Source organism: Enhydra lutris, unplaced genomic scaffold, assembly GCF_002288905.1.
Source record: "Enhydra lutris kenyoni isolate GAN:26980312 unplaced genomic scaffold, ASM228890v2 scaffoldscaffold27, whole genome shotgun sequence".
NCBI lineage: Eukaryota > Metazoa > Chordata > Mammalia > Carnivora > Mustelidae > Enhydra > Enhydra lutris.
Window position 1 is genome coordinate 2827059 of NW_019154111.1, and position 15839 is coordinate 2842897.

Here is a 15839-nt window from a genome sequence, read left to right on the forward strand (position 1 = left end):
AAATCTCCTGAGAATAAGGCCATATTCCTAAATAACCACAATATCATTACCAACCCTAGGGTCATTAACCTAGGTTAATTCATCCCTTAGTTTATTTTTTTAGTTAATGAATTTAACTTTTTTTTTTAGACCAGTTTCAGGTTTACAGGAAAACTGAGCAGAAGGTAGGGAGAGCTCCTATGCTACCTTTCCATCTAGTTTCCCTACCTTACTAACATCTAGCATTCGTGTGGGATGTTTGTTACAGTTGCTGACCCACTATTGATACATTGTTAACTGAAGCCTGTAGTCTACATTAGGATTTACTCTTTGTGTAGTACATTCTATGGGTTTGAAAAAGGCTCAATGTTACGTATCCACTGTAACAGTATCATAGAGAAATAGTTTCACTGCCCTGAAGATCCTTAGTGCCCCACCTGTTCCTCCTTCCTTCTTCGCTGATCTCTTTTACTGTCTCCAGAATGTCGCAGAGCTGGCGTTCTGTAGTACGTAGCCTTTTCAGACTGACTGCTTTCACTTAGCAATATGCACTTGAGTGGCCTTCATGTCTTTGTGGCTTGATGGCTCATCATTGCTGAATAGTGTTTTATTGTCTGGATGTCCCACAGTTTGTTTATCCGTTCACCTGTTGAGGGACACCTTGGTTGCTTCTTCGGGCAGTTATAAATAAAGCTGCGGTAAACATTCACGTGCTGGCTTCCATGTGGATATAAGCTTTCACTCATCTGATAACTGAAGGAATGTGATTGCTTGCTTGATCAAGAATATGGTAAGAGGGACGCCTGGGTGGCTCAGTTGGTTAAGCAGCTGCCTTCGGCTCAGGTCATGATCCCGGCGTCCTGGGATCGAGTCCCGCATCGGGCTCCTTGCTCGGCGGGGAGCCTGCTTCTCCCTCTGCCTGCCACTCTGTCTGCCTGTGCTTGCTCTCTCTCTCTCTCTCTCTGACAAATAAATAAACAAAATCTTTAAAAAAAAAAAAAAAAAGAATATGGTAAGAATAGGGGTGCCTGGGTGGCTCAGTGGGTTAAAGCCTCTGCATTCGGCTCAGGTCATGATCCCAGGGTCCTGGGATCGAGCCCCGCATTGGGCTCTCTGCTCAGCAGGGAGCCTGCTTCCCTTCCTCTCTCTCTGCCTGCCTCTCTGCCTACTTGTGATCTGTCTGTCAAATAAATAAAATCTAAAAAAATAAAAAAAAAAGAAAAAAAAAGAATATGGTAAGAATATGTTTAGATTTGTAAGAAACTGCCACACTGTCCTCCGAAGTGGTTGTATCATTCTGCATTCCCGCCGGTAACGAATGAGATTTCCCATTGCTGTATGTCCTTGTTAGCATTTGGTGTTTTCCATGTTTTGGATTTTGACCATTCTAATAGGTGTGTAGTAGAATCTTGTTTTGATTTGGAATTCCCTGAAGACATGTAATTTTGAGCATGTTTTTCTTATACTCATTTGCCATCTGTATATCTTGTTTGGTGAGATCACTGTTCCAATCTCATGACCCTGAGACAGAAGGCGCATATATGTATATATAGGTGTATGTATATATACATACACACATGTTGTTAAAGATTTTTTTTGTCCATTTTTTAAATAGGGTGTTTATATTTTCTCAGTGTGTTTTAGGAGATTTTTTTTTTTAAGATTTTATTTATTTGACAGAGATCACAAGTAGGCAAAGAGGCAGGCAGAGAGAGATAAGGGGAAGCAGTCTCCCTGCTAAGCAGAGAGCCAGATGTGGGGCTCGATCCCAGGACCTTGGGATCATGACCTGAGCCGAAGGCAGAGGCTTTAACCCACTGAGCCACCCAGCTACCCCATGTTTTAGGAAATCTTTGGCTATTTTGGATTTAAGCCTTTATCAGGCTTTAAATACTTGTAAATATAAAGTATTTGTAAAATATTTTTCAAACATATTGGTAAAATATTTTAACAAATATTTTATATTTTACAAATATTTTACAAATATCTTATATTTGTAAAAATCTTTATAATTTTAAAAATTTTTAAAGTTTTGTAAAAATTTGTAAAAATATTTTACAAATATTTTCTCTCAGTATATGGCTTGTTCTTATTCTCTTAATAGTGTCTTCCACAGATCAGAAGTTTTTAATTTTAATGAAGTACAGCTTATCAATTTTTTCTTTATGGATTGAGCTCCTGGTGTTGTATCTAAAAACTTGCTGAACCCAGGGTCATTTAGATTATCTCCTGTGTTACCTTCCAGAAGTTTTATAATTTTGTATTTTGCAATTAGGTGTACTATTGTACTCAATTAATTTTTATGAAAGTTATAAGGTCTGTGTCTCTGTGTCTAGATTTTTTTTTTTTTTTTTTGGCCTGTGAACATCCATTGTTAAAAGATTATCCTTTCTCCATTGTATTGCCTCTGCTGCCTTGGCAAAGACCAGCTGACTGTATTTGCATGGGTCTATTTCCGGGCTCTGTATTCTGTTCCCTTGATCCGTTTATCTTGTCTAATTACCATCTTGATTACTATAGTTTTTTATACTAAGTCTTAGAATTGGGTAGTGTCAGTCTTCCCGACTTTTTCTTCAGTATTCTGTTGGGGCCTTTGCCTTTCCATATAAACTTTAGGATTAATTTTTTTTTAATATCCACAAATAACTTGTTGGGATTTTTGGTTGAAATTGCATTGGATCTATAGCATAAGGAAATGTGAGGCTTCCTATGGTCAGATTGTTATCCACTTCTAATTCAGCATTGTTCTCCATTTCTAATTCAGCAAGCATCATATCAGAACAGACTGTATACAGAGATAACTTTTTTTTTTTTCCTGAGCCATTTGGAAATAAATGCAGACACAATGATACTTTACTCCTAAATTCGAGTATAAACTCTCTAGGAAGAAGAACATTTTCTTACATAACCACAGTATCATTACCCCTAAGGTGATTAACATTAGCTCAACAAAGAGCTTTAAAAAAAAAAAAATGCTTGTCCACAATAAAGCTCTTTTTCTTTCTTTTATTATTATTATTATTGTTATTATTAAAACCCATCCTGTCCTGCACTAAGCAGTGTGCTGTGTTAGGATCTGAAGATAAATAAGCAAAGTTCCTGTCTTGAAGCAGTCCCGTCTCCCATGGAGAGACATCTTAGACAGTGATTCTCTAGATGGGGTTAAGGACCATAGTAGCTTCATCTACTTTCCTCTCATTCAAGGAGTGTGTCTGCAGAGGCGTCCTCCCTGCGAGGTAGAGAGAACTGTGCCCAGAGCCATGTTGTGGAGCTGGTGCCCATTCCATGATCCACCAGCCACCCCTGATGGAACTTTCCCCTGAGGGACTTGCATCCATCTAGAAGTTAAGAATGTCTCTCCCAGGATGTCCTTCCCTCCGTCTGAGTCTCTTGAGTTTCTGTGCAGTGAGGATTGGACAGGCACAGTGGAGCAAGGACAGTGGCTTTGAGAACCAGGCTGAGGGATGGGGGCTTTATTCTACAGGTCAGTGGTATTGAGTAACATGTGGAATTGGCCGTGAATCCCGGGGACCCAAATTAACAGCAGCTTCATCAAGATAGGAGCTGATTCCTCTGTCATGCAACAGGAGGTAGCTGGTCTGGGGCTGGCAGGCTGGCTCTGATCCGTGGGCTCATCCGGGGACCTAGACTCGTGATGGCTTGTCACCACATCTGCATCCCAGGCACAGGATGGAGGAAGGGGAGCAGACAGAAAGTACCCTGTGAGGATCTTGGCTACTAGACCCCTCACTTCTGTCCAGATCCCACCGGCTACAACCGACCTATGTAGCCTTACCTAGATGCAAGAAGGTACTGAGAAACAGTTGTCATTTGCAAGGCCACATACCTGGCTAAATAGAGGGTATTCTATTCCCTGTAAGAAAGGAAGAGTGGGTACTGAGGCCAACTTGCACCTCCTTGAATACTAGCATATTTTCTTTAAAAAAAAAAAAATGCCTTCTATATAATTAGTCCCTTAAGATGTTTCTCAAAAATAGGTTTATTGGGAAAAAAAAAATTGGAAACGTTAAGGTCTCAGAAATTCACAATGCAGAGTAACCTATTAAAGCCTCTGAGAAGTTTTGCAGTAAAGAAATATGTCTATCCTTGTTTAACCTAAGATAACTTGGCCAAAATCCCTTTTTTAAAAATTTGTTTTATTTTTCACAGAAGCCCTATTAGCATAAGCTTTGGAAAATGCTGCTTCAGGGATGATTAAAGGTTTCTTAGTCTGCAGTGATGTAGACATTTTTGCAGTAGTTCTACTCCTAGGGGTGTTGTCAACAGACATGTGCGCATATTATGTCAGCCAAAGTCTAATCAAAGAAACAGAACCACTAGGAGATGTCTGAAGGGGTTTATTGCAAGAATTTGATCTTACCCAGTCGTGGGAGCTGGGTGGACAGTCTGTGTGAGGCTGCGGTCTTTCTGCCTAATGACAGAGCTTGAACTCTACTGGGCAGGCAGTTACGGAAGAGGAGAGTGTATGGTTGGGAAGATGGAGAGAAGCTGGAACTCTTGAGACCCACTTCAGTCGGCCTCCAGCTTTAATGCTGTGGGTGTCCCGATGAAGCCGATGCCCTTCATTATGGAACCAAACATGCACCTGGCTTAGGAGTCAGAGAAGGTGAGAGAGGACCCAGGGGAGGGTGGGTCCAGCACTCACAGGCTTGGCTGCGCCTCGACCCTGCCCCCAATGAGGCGGCCTGCAGATGAGTAACAGTGCACGTGAGGTGCCCGATGTTTCTGTACCAGCCGTCTGCGTGAATACAAGATGCCTACTGCTCCCCTTCTGTGTCCCCTGTCTCCCCGGGAAACATAACGAGGAAGGGAATTCTGAGCAACCTGGTTAAGCCCAGGGGGGCTGACGCATTACAAAGCCACCGCCCATGTATTCACCAGGTGACAAGCGTAGGAATTTTTATAGCGCTCTCTTTGTAACGGCTTCAGATTGGAAATAAGCTCAGTGTGCACCAGCAGTTAAATAGCTACTGTATTACCTGCCAGAATGGAGGGAGGAATGAACAGACCATTGCTTTGTGTATCAGCGTGAATGAATCTTGCAAAAAAGTATTGTGCAAAAGAAGACACAAAAGAATACAAACTGTGATTGTGTCCATGTACATTTTAAGACAGCCCAGCTAATTTACCGTGTTAGAGGGCAAGATAATAGTTCCCGTGGAGAGGGGCTTCTAATGCGCAGGTGATGGTCTTCTGCTTGATTGGGTGCTGGTTCCACAGCTCTGTGCCTGTTGGGAAAATTCACTGAGCTGGTTTTGCTTTGTGTGCGCTCCTGTACTTGAAGTAAAAAAGTTTATAGGTCAAATTAAAGTTTTAACAAGTTGCTGAGCAGTCACGGACCATTTCCTCCTCGAGTTGGAGGCAAGAGATGAAGTTAGTGTAGGGAGAGAAGGCAGCAGGTATGGGAAGAAGCAGGTTCTGTGAGGGAAGAGGACAGAGTCTACCTGAGGGGCATCGCAACTCTGTCCCAGGCTGTCCCTTCCTAGGCCAGCCATGTGCTGCCATCGTGAAGGGTTAAGGCCGTGGGCACAGAGGCCAAAGCCGGAGCTCACCAACAGACTCACCTCCATGGCACGAGGGTAGGGACCATGATCTGGTATTTCTGGGGTCAGCCCCAGCCCTTTTTAAGTTCCCTGGGGGGTCCTGAGGCACTCCACAGGCAAAGAGCCCCTGAACTCCAGAGACTGGAGACCTGGATGGTAAGGGGGAAAGATGGGGATACCTTTATTCCCCCAAGTTCACCCCTCTTTCAGAGTGCACTGTGCTTTTTCTTGTCTTTAACCTGGACACGCACAACATCATTCTAGCCTGTTTTATGAAATACTAATTCCCCTTTCCAGGCTTTTTGTTTTAGCTCACTGTTAGATTCATGATTCCTCTCTTGAAAGTAAACTATTTGAAAGCTCCGAGGCTGTGACTATGGGATTGGGTAACCCTCTGTGATGTCTGCCATGTTTGGAGACTGGATCGTCTGTCGGGAGATGGGACGTGCAGCCTCTCTGATGCTCCGAGCAGTGATCTGTAAGGCCTGCTGGCTGCATTCCTGATGGCAGTTCTAATGCCTACGAAAGTTTGTGCTGAAATAAAATCCCCGCCACCCCATTTACCCTCACAGGCCCACCACCCACTCCTGGGCAGACCATCCCAAGGCCTGCTGCTTCCGCTGCCCCCGCCCCTGCCCCCCTACCTCTTCCCACCCTTCTCTGCCTTTGGAGGGCTCATTTCACACTTTCTCTTGCACCTGGCCAAGGCTGGTCCATGAGGAACATCAAGACCTGTGCCAGGTGCTCAGAGCAAGAGGGAAACCTCTGTCTTCAGGGAAATCGTATCCCTCTTGTACTGGATGCCCGGGAATTTATTTTTATTTTTTTCCCTTCATTTAAGTTGGGAATTAAGTAGCTGGGAGCGATCTTACAGGTGAGTCGGCCTCCTCGATTCCTGAATTGCCCTCCCGTTGCAATGAGGAAACCAAGGCTCCAAGAGGTTTTACCAAGGGTCAATAGCTTATAGCAAAACCAAGCCTTGAAGCCAAGTCTCACCTGGCCCAGGTGTGTGTTTACCTGCTACACCACCGTCCGCCACCAGGGGGCTGGTCTAGCCCCGTGCAGGGGGTCCAGGCCAGGCCCCTTAACTACTGACAGCCCCTTCAGGGTGCCCGCTCAGCTAGTTAGGGGTGACTAAGCACGTTTCCTTAATGTCTCATTTCCTCATACGTAAAAATGGGAGAAAGTTGAAAATGTGATGATTACACAACTCTCCCTTAAATTGTGGGCTTTGAGTGAGTGCACTGTACTGTATGTGAATTGTATCTCAGTAAGGCTGTTAGGAAAAAATAAAAGTGAAATCTCACACGTAGCTTAGTATTCTATTTTGAAAATTTCTGAATATGCGAGAAAATAGTAGTAAATATTCCGTAGTGTTCTAGGTAACAGTGTTAACTGTGCATGTCTCTGATTGCCCCAGTCGGATGAATGCTCATGACCACTTCGTCTAAATCCCATGTTCTCCTCTATCATGGCGTTTATCCCCCGGAAGTGTAATCATTTGGGCTCCTTGTTTCTCTCTGGACTCTAATCTCTTTGAGGTCAGGGGCTATGTCTTACTTGACTTTTTAGCTCCAACATCTAGCTCAGTAGAAACTCAGTAATTAATGAAGAGTGAATGAGCCCCAAGGTTCTGGAAGCAAAGAACCGGTGGCTGAATCTAGGATGTGGGCCTCACCTGGGGAGAGAGGAGAAAGAGTTCAGGAAGGAAACAGCTACCTAGATCAGAGAGGCGGGGAAAGAACCAAAGTAGTAGTCTATCATGGGAATCAAGGGAAAAGAGGAAGAAAATTTTTTTTAAAGATTTTATTCATTTATTTGACAGAGATCACAAGTAGGCAAAGAGGTCCATGCTCCCTGCTGAGCAGAGATCCTGATGCAGGGCTCAATCCCAAGACCCCAAGATCACGACCCGAGCCAAAGGCAGAGGCTTAACCCACTGAGCCACGCAGGCACCCGAGGAAGAAATTTTTGAGGAACTCTCAAATGCTACAAAGAGGTCAATGAAAATGTGACTCAAAATACAGAGTTTGAGGTCTGTCATTCAGTAGCTGTAGAAGGACAAGATGGAGCCAGATCTCGGGGGGTTAAGGAAAGGAAAGGGGGAGAGAGGGTAAAAACACGCCCTTGGAAGTGAGGCCGTGAAAGGAAGGAGGTTCGGAAGTGATGAAGCAGAATGACATCACCAAAGACCGTATCCGTGCTAGAAGGGAGTCTGTGCCCATCCCAAGGCGGAGATGGAAGGCTTCTTCAAGGCCGGTCTCCTGGCACTTTGGAGTAACTGGGGGACTCTGCCAGCATGTGGGTGGCAGATGAGATGACCCACTTGAGCATCTTGGTGGCCGAGTCAGCAGTGCATTTACTGGGCAGCTGTACGCCCTCAGCTCCTGCACAAGGCCCTCTTCTTCAAATGACTTTCTTTTAACTTGGATCCTTCCTTCCCCCACAGGAAACATGGTGGAATGGTGCTTACCTCAAGATATTGACCTTGAAGGTGTTGAGTTCAAGTCTATGGCCAGTGGGTCCCATAAAATTCAGTCTGACTTCATGTAAGTATTTCAGAATGTCAGTCTTCCGTGTACCATTTCCTCTCCTCACATCATTTCCCTTCAGAGTAAGGGCTCTCATCAGAGAGGCTTCCAAAGGTATGGGGAAAGGCCCTGAAAGTATACCTGTAGTTTGTGTTTATATCTGTTTTCTATCAAGAAGGTCCCCAGCTTTCATTAGAGTCTCAGTGGGTTTCATGACCCCCGAAAGTTAAGAACCATCAGACGTTCTCTCCCTTTTAGGAAAACACTAGACTTCTCTTGAGGTTTGGCTTTATTGAAAGAGTGGACTTTCAGTTCAGTGTGGGTTACCTTAAGACATTTATGTCCCCAAACTTGAAATTCCATCTTTAATTGAGGCCGGGTGATAGTCCTGTGTAATGTAGATCGGTGTGAGAAGGAGCAGACAGCTAGAACATCAGGGTAATGAAGAACGAGGTAGCTTGAATCTTCTCATTGGGCTGCAACCTGGATAGAAGTGTGAGAAAGGGGAAGGAGTAAAGGACAGCTCTAGTCCTGTGCCCCGTTAAAAGTTTCAGGATTCAGGAAGTGAGAAAAAAAAAAAATCAATGTGGTTTATGCTCATAAAACAGTTCCGTTCCAGATGGTCCTGAAGAGGGATCATTGTTTTGGTTCCTTCTCATGGCATGAGCTGTGTTGCCCGAGAGGAGGAGGGATCTGTCCATGGTTGGGGTGTTGAGCAGCAGGCTTGCCAGAGGTCAAGTCCTGGCTCCCGCTGGATGACCGTCGGAGCATTCCATAATCTCCTTGTGCCTCGGTTGTCGCATCTCTGGGGTTGAGTGGCTTGGACCAGTGTTCCCCTGTGGTTCTAAAAACATCATCTTCAGGCCGAGCTTCATCAGGTAGAGCCCTGGACACCATTACTTGTTTTCCTTGGGACTGCATCTCAAATTAGAACACGAAGCTGAACAAAATTTCTCTGATGGTGATCCACGCTACACACTGGGTCCGTTCTAGCTATTTCCGAAAGGGGCCCTTCTTCGGCCTGGCCTGCTTCGCCAACATGCCTGTGGAGAGTGAGCTGGAGCGCGGCGCCCGGATGAAGTCCGTGGGCATCCTGTCTCCGTCCTACACCCTGCTTTACCGGTACATGCACTTCCTGGAGAACCAGGTTCGGTACGTGGCTTACGTGCGTGTGTGGGGAGGCCACAGGGACGTGCCACCTGCCGGGGGTGGGGGGGGCGTGTGTGAGGAGCTCTCCGAGGGGAAGCCTGTGTGCCCACGCAGCAGATGGCCTTCCATGGACATCCATGGCCACATTTCATGCCTCAGAGGGGGGTCTTTCTGTCCTAAAGATTCTTCACGCTGCAGGGAAAGCCGGATGGGTTTGCCTTCAGCTTGTGTTTTGTTTAATGACATAATCTGTTGACAGTTACCTGATCTTTGTTTACCCTAAACCACAGGAAATACCTGCTTGTCCCTGGTGGGCAGACAGACTCTATAAACTCTTCTTAAGCTTAATCCTTTATTATCTGGGGTTATTATTACCACTTGTGGTAAACAGAAGGGAATTTTTAACAGAAGCAGTGAAACCATTCATGATTTTATACATTTTTTATTACTCTAATTTCATTTCAGATTTTTTTTTAAAGATTTTATTTATTTATTGGACAGACAGAGATCACAAGTAGGCAAAGAGGCAGGCAGAGAGAGAGGAGGAAGCAGGCTCCCTGCTGAGCAGAGAGCCCGATGCCGGGCTGGATCCCAGGACTCTGGGATCATGAACTGAACCGAAGGCAGAGGCTTTAACCCACTGAGCCACCCAGGCGCTCCTCATTTCAGATTTTAACAGAGAAATCTATCCCTAATCCCTGAAGCATTATTAAAATTTTGGCACATTTGTCTCTTTTCTGGTATATATGTATGTATACTTATAAAAATCATATACTTGACACCAGACTCTACATATGTTTTTATACCTCATATTTTTTTAAAATTTATCTTCTTAATTTTCTTATATAACAATCTTTCTTGGTCATCTTTGAAAGAACATGAAATTTGTTGTTTATGGGGAAAAGCTTATTTTTTAAAATATATATAAAAGTACACATGATTTTTTTAAAAAAAATTCTCCTAAATTTTAACACCAAGATATCCATTATGAATATTCAGTGAATGCCAGTCTAAAAGAGAAATAGTTTTACAAAAATAGGATTAATGCTTTACGAGGATTTAATTTTATCACATAGCGGGCTGGTTTGAAATCCATTGAATTTAATCTTCCTTACCGAGTTCAAAGGAAAAGAATAGTGGAACTGAAGGAATTCTCAAACATCCAGTGGATGTTTGGTTATTTCCTTTTTTTGTTTTTTGCCATGATTTACATTATTTCTTGAAGGATTGCTTCAAAGTTAAGGAAAAAGATTATGAAAACCACAAAAATAGTGTGTCATTCCTTTTTTTGTTGAGAAATAACATATATATTCTCAGCATAAGCATCACTGGTGGTTTTCAGTGTCTCGATTGTGGACGTAGTCGGCCATCTTATCTACCGCCTCTCAGCTCCTCTGCCCTAGTTCACATCTCAATTCTTACATATGGTGAGACTTACTCTATATTTAGTTCGACAGTCCTGCTTCCCACTGTTCTTCGATCTCGGTTCCATGTGTACCACCATGGCCACGGCTTGGCTGTGGCTTGCCCTGTTCCCCAGCTCCTGACTGGATTTGTTCTTGGCTGGTTGGGTTTTGTCATCAAGTCCATCAGTGCTTTATTCTGTCCCCCATGAGAGGATCCTGGGTGCTACCTTCCTTGAGGTCTCGAGCCCTTAATCACATGTGTCTGTCACCTTTCCTCTGGATGGGTAGAAGGTTCTGGAATCTTTCCTTCTTCCTCTCAGGATGCTGTAAATATTGCTGTTCTATCTTCTGATACTCGTTGTCTGGAAAAGTCTCTGATTTCTAGATCCATATAGATTCTTAACTCATGAAGTGTCTGAACTTTCTTTCCAGGGATGGTTTGTCCCTTCTGATCTAGAGATATGCCTTTTATTTTTAATTTCGGGAACTTTCCATCTGTAAGAAAATATTCAACTTTCCCATTGCATTTTTTTTCCTTCTTTTATGCACCGGTTAGACATATGTTTTCTCTGCCTCACTCTCTGTATTTATCATTTTGATGATTATTTTAATAACTCTGTAATGCTAGTTGTTCCATAAATTTTCTCGATTGTTCCCTATGGGTTGAGCACTTAGCATGTTTCTAATTTTTTTTTTAATTGCTCCTCTGCACTCCGGAACTGCGGAGAACACCTTCATTTAGATCTCTTTTTCTGTTTTTGAAATATTTCCTCAGTTTTGTGTCTCAGAAGTAAGATTATGGAGTTAAAAAAAAATTTTATTGGGATCCTGACACTTTTTAAAAAATTATTATTCCTTTTGAAAAAATTAACTTCCCCAAGTAGACAATATTTTCTCATAGCTCAACTGTTAAAAATTAGAAGATGGCATTATTATTAGTTAGGGTCCTAGCTAAATGGCAGTACCAGGGGCCTCAAAATACAGTGGTTCAAATAAGGTAGAAGACTCTTTCTGATGTGATAGTCTGTGGTAGGCAGGTGCTCAAGGTGGGAAGCCTGTTCCCTACAGTTGTTTAGGGACCCATACTTCTTTGCTCAGATTGTTCTATCATATCCTAAGAGTAATGTTTGTATTCTAAGACGTTTGTATTCAAAGCTGTTCAGCACTACTGTTTGCATCTATACCGGAGGGAGGAGGGAAAGCCCCTGGAAATTGCATCATCTTTTCTCACTCACCATTGTCAACTTCTCCATCAAAAGACACACCTAACAGGAAAGGAGACTGGAAGAGGTAGTCTCTAGGTTGGTGACCTTGTGACCAGTTAAAAATCTGGTGATACTGTTGCAGACAGGAAAAAGGGACAGATGGACTTTGGGGCAAAATTAGCAGCCCCTGCCTCAGTTTGCCCTTTTCACTAGTCAAGTATCCATTGGCACTCTTCTTCCCACAGGTAGAGGACATTCCCCACACCCCAAGTGAGACCTCATAGAGGCTCATCCATTTAATGCTTCTAGTCTAAAATCCGGGATTTCTGTGTGGTATAAGGCCAATCATTAGATCAGCACATGGTTCCTCGTACCCTGAAAACCTACAAAAGAGTAGACAAGTCCATTTACTCCCCACCTCCCAAATGCAATATAAAAAGTGGAATGTGGGGGGTGCCTAGGTGGCACAGTTGGTTAAGCGTCCAACTTGGTTTCTGCTCCAGTCATGATCTCAGGGTCGTGAGGTCGAGCCCCACATCTGGCTCTCTGCTCAGCTGGAATCTGCTTAAGACTCTCTCTTCCTCTGCTCCTTTCCCTGGCTCACACTTGCACATACTCGTGCACTCTCTCTCGCTCTCAGATATAGAAATAAATCTTTGCAGGGGATAAAAAGGTGGACAGTACCGATTCCTATTTGGAGAAAGGAAAGATGAGAACTCCAAGCCGCTGTTAGTCCATAATGATAATGAAATTCTGCTGGGCAGGGATTGCAACGGCTTCTTGTCCTGGCAGAGCAGTGTGTTCCTTGCTGAAACCCTGGTTCTGTTATTGACAGCCCCCTTGCCCATTTTCCTCCGTGGCTCCTGGCTTTGCCTTCTAGGAGGTTCTTTGTCCATTTTCCATTGTAACCACTTCTGAAGCAGGCATGCTCTCCAACGTGATCTTCTCGAGGCTGCATAGCTGGAGAACACATTACCCACTGAAGTGTGTCTGAGAGTGTAGTGGTTTCTTTAAAGATCGAGAAGTCACGGGCTTTTATAGACCAGGCATGTGACAATACAGATCCCTCAAAAACTGAATAGTCTTCTGGTCCGTTCGCTTCGAGTCCGTTCCAGATAAAAGTATCCACTGCCAAAGATTTCTTTGGGGGTCTTAGTTTTTAAGTCACTGGATGACATACTAGTTACTGGTGTCTGTTCTTGGCGTCTCCATCCTTTCCTCATGTTAATGGCAACCGCCTTGAGGCTGCACCCGAAATCTGATCTTTGCAGATGGACGTGACTCCTGTGACTCTACTCCTAACTAGAGACTTTCATAGAAGCTTTGAGATTAAAAAAAAAAATTTTTTTTTAAAAAGATTCTATTTATTTGTCAGAGAGAGCATACAAGCAGGGGGAGCGGCAGGCCGAGGGAGAGGGAGAGAGAAGCAGACTTCCTGCTGAGCAGGGAGCCCGATGCAGGGCTCCGTCCCAGGACCCTGGGATCATGACCTGAGCCGAAGGCAGCTGTTTAACTGACGGAGTTACCCAGGTGTCCCTTTGAGAGAAATTCTTCTGCTTTTGGGGTACAAAAGCAGTTGACTTTTCCAGTCCTGAGATCCCAAAATATTTGGAGTCCTGAGTTCCTGAGTTCTTCAGGACACACTGCCCTTAGGCTGCATCTCCTTCCATTTCAGCTTGCGAAGCAGCCGGTGCTTACCTGTTTGCGTCTTCTCCATCAGGAGCAATCAGCGTTTCATTTCTACCACTTCCCCGGAAGTTACAAGTTCCGGTGACACAGGGCCTGTCTTCTAAATTACTGAAGTTCTAGCAAGTTTTTGTGACAGTGGAACAAGAGCTCCCAGCTTTCCGGCCTGCAACACCTCTTCTCACCACCTTCCCTTGCCAGCTGCTGAGCCAAAGCCCACAGCGTCTTTTCTGATATGGGGTAACTCATTTCCAGGTGCCGTCTTCTGCTTTCGCTAGAGTACAGGCAAGCTGCTACAGCAGAGAAACCCCACATATAGTGACCCGAAGGAGACCGATGTACGGCTTTTCTAGCACAACCGTCTTGGAGGGGGACAAGCCATCCAGGGGGGTAGGTGGCTCTGTTCTGCTTGGTCATCCTGAGACCCAAGGCTTTCCATCCTGTCTGCTCCTGTCTCCTAGAGCATTGTCCTTGTCCGCGTGGTAGAAGTGGACCCACCGTTATCGGGTCATGTACTTCTGGCGTGCAGGAAGAGGAAAAACCACAGGAATACCCCAAGTTAAACACATCCCTTCTCCTTACATGCCATTGCCCAGTTCTTCGTTCCTAGCCAGCCATGCCTGGTAGCAAGAAGTCGGGCAGTTGTGGTCCTTAATGAGGTGACTGTGTGACAAGCTACAATCAGAAAGGTCTGTTACACAGGGAAGAAGAGAGTGGCAGGCTCTACCACTGGCATCAAATGAAATGTCTAGGGGCACCTGGGTGGCTCAGTTAAGCATCTGCCTTCAGCTCAGGTCATGATCCCAGGGTCATGGGGTCGAGCCCCGAGATGGACTCCCTGCTCACTGGTTAGCCTGCTTTTCCCTCTCCCTCTGCCCCTCCCCCTCTCCCTGCTCATGCTGTCTCTTTCAAATAAATAAAATCTTAAAAAAAAAGAAAGGAACTTTCTTCACCCAGCCTTCACCCAGTTCCCATATCCGTCCAGTAATCCCAGTAATTACTGTTAATTTCTCCTCTGTCTTTATAAAATGCAAACACAAATGGATATTCTGTATCCCCCCCCCCCTTTTCATGGAAAGAGCATCAAGTTAACCGTGTCGTTTTGTACCTTGCCATTCTCAATGATCAATAATATATCTAGGAGATCATACTCTCCTATCAGTACAGAGAGTATCATGTCTCACAGTTTTGTACGTGCCCTACAGAGAAGATCCACACTTTCTTTATCAAGTCTTTTTATTGATGGACATTTGGTCATTTCCGGTCTTTTGCTATTATGGATAATGAATACCTATGCACAAGTATCATTTCACGTATGAACAGCATATGTATACCTTAAATTTCCAGAAATGAAATTGGCGGTTCAAAAGGAAGAGGCATTTATAATTGTAATAGATATTGTCAAATTGCTTTCCATAAAGATGGTGCCATTTTGCATATCCCCAGTAATGGAGGACAGTGCTGTTTCCTCCCAACATTGCCAACACACAAACAAAATGTTTAGAGTTTTGGCATTCTGATGGGTAAAACAAGGTACATGAGTATAGTTTTAATGTGCATTTTCCCTGTGAGTGAGATTGAGCACCTTTATATTTGTTTGAGTTACTTGTTTTTCCTCTTCTATGAACCGTGTCTAACCTTTGGTCCAGTTTTCTTTTTTTTTTCCTTTTTTCTGATTATTGGCTTTATTAATTTCTAGGAGTTCTTTGTGTAGTAGGGAGATTTGTTCTTTGTGGAATAAATTGAAAATATTTTTCCACTTTGTCACTCATCTTTTTAAAAAATTTTATTTGTTTTATTATTATTATTATTATTATTATTATTAATTTGACAGAGAGAGACACAGAGAGGGAACACAAGCAGGGGGAGTGGGATAGGAAGAAGCAGGCTTCCCGCTGATCAGGGAACCCAATGTAAGGCTCCATCCCAGGGCCCTGAGGTCATGACCTGAGCCGAAGGCAGATGCTTAATGACTGAGCCACCCAGGTCCCCCAGATTTTATTTATTTTAGAGAGAAAGAGAGAGAGTGTGTGTGTGTGAACAGGGGGAGGGCCAGAAGGAGAGGGAGAGAGATAATCCTAAGCAGACTCCATGCTGAGCATGGAGCCCAATGTGGGGCTCGATCCCATCACCCTGAGATTATGACCTGAGCTGAAATCAAGAGTCTGACACCCAACTGACTAGCTGAGCCACCCAGGTGCCCCGTCATTCATCTTTCCATATTACCTTTTATCATGTTTTTCTTCATTGAATTCATTTATCTTTTCATGGCTCCTAGATTTCCAGTCACAGCTAGGAAGGTTTTCCAGCTTGGTGATT

General features: G+C 44.0%; 1 protein-coding gene across 1 annotated transcript in view; it reads left to right on the top strand.

Moving 5' to 3' along the window:
* LOC111151944 (KIAA1147 ortholog) overlaps positions 1–15839 on the top strand; it is a 42136-nt gene that overhangs the window by 7615 nt on the left and 18682 nt on the right. Inside the window, exons 2-3 of the mRNA XM_022510182.1 lie at positions 7993–8092; positions 9068–9226. Of these exons, the coding sequence (XP_022365890.1) occupies positions 7993–8092; positions 9068–9226 (259 nt within the window). The remainder of the gene's footprint in view (positions 1–7992; positions 8093–9067; positions 9227–15839) is intronic.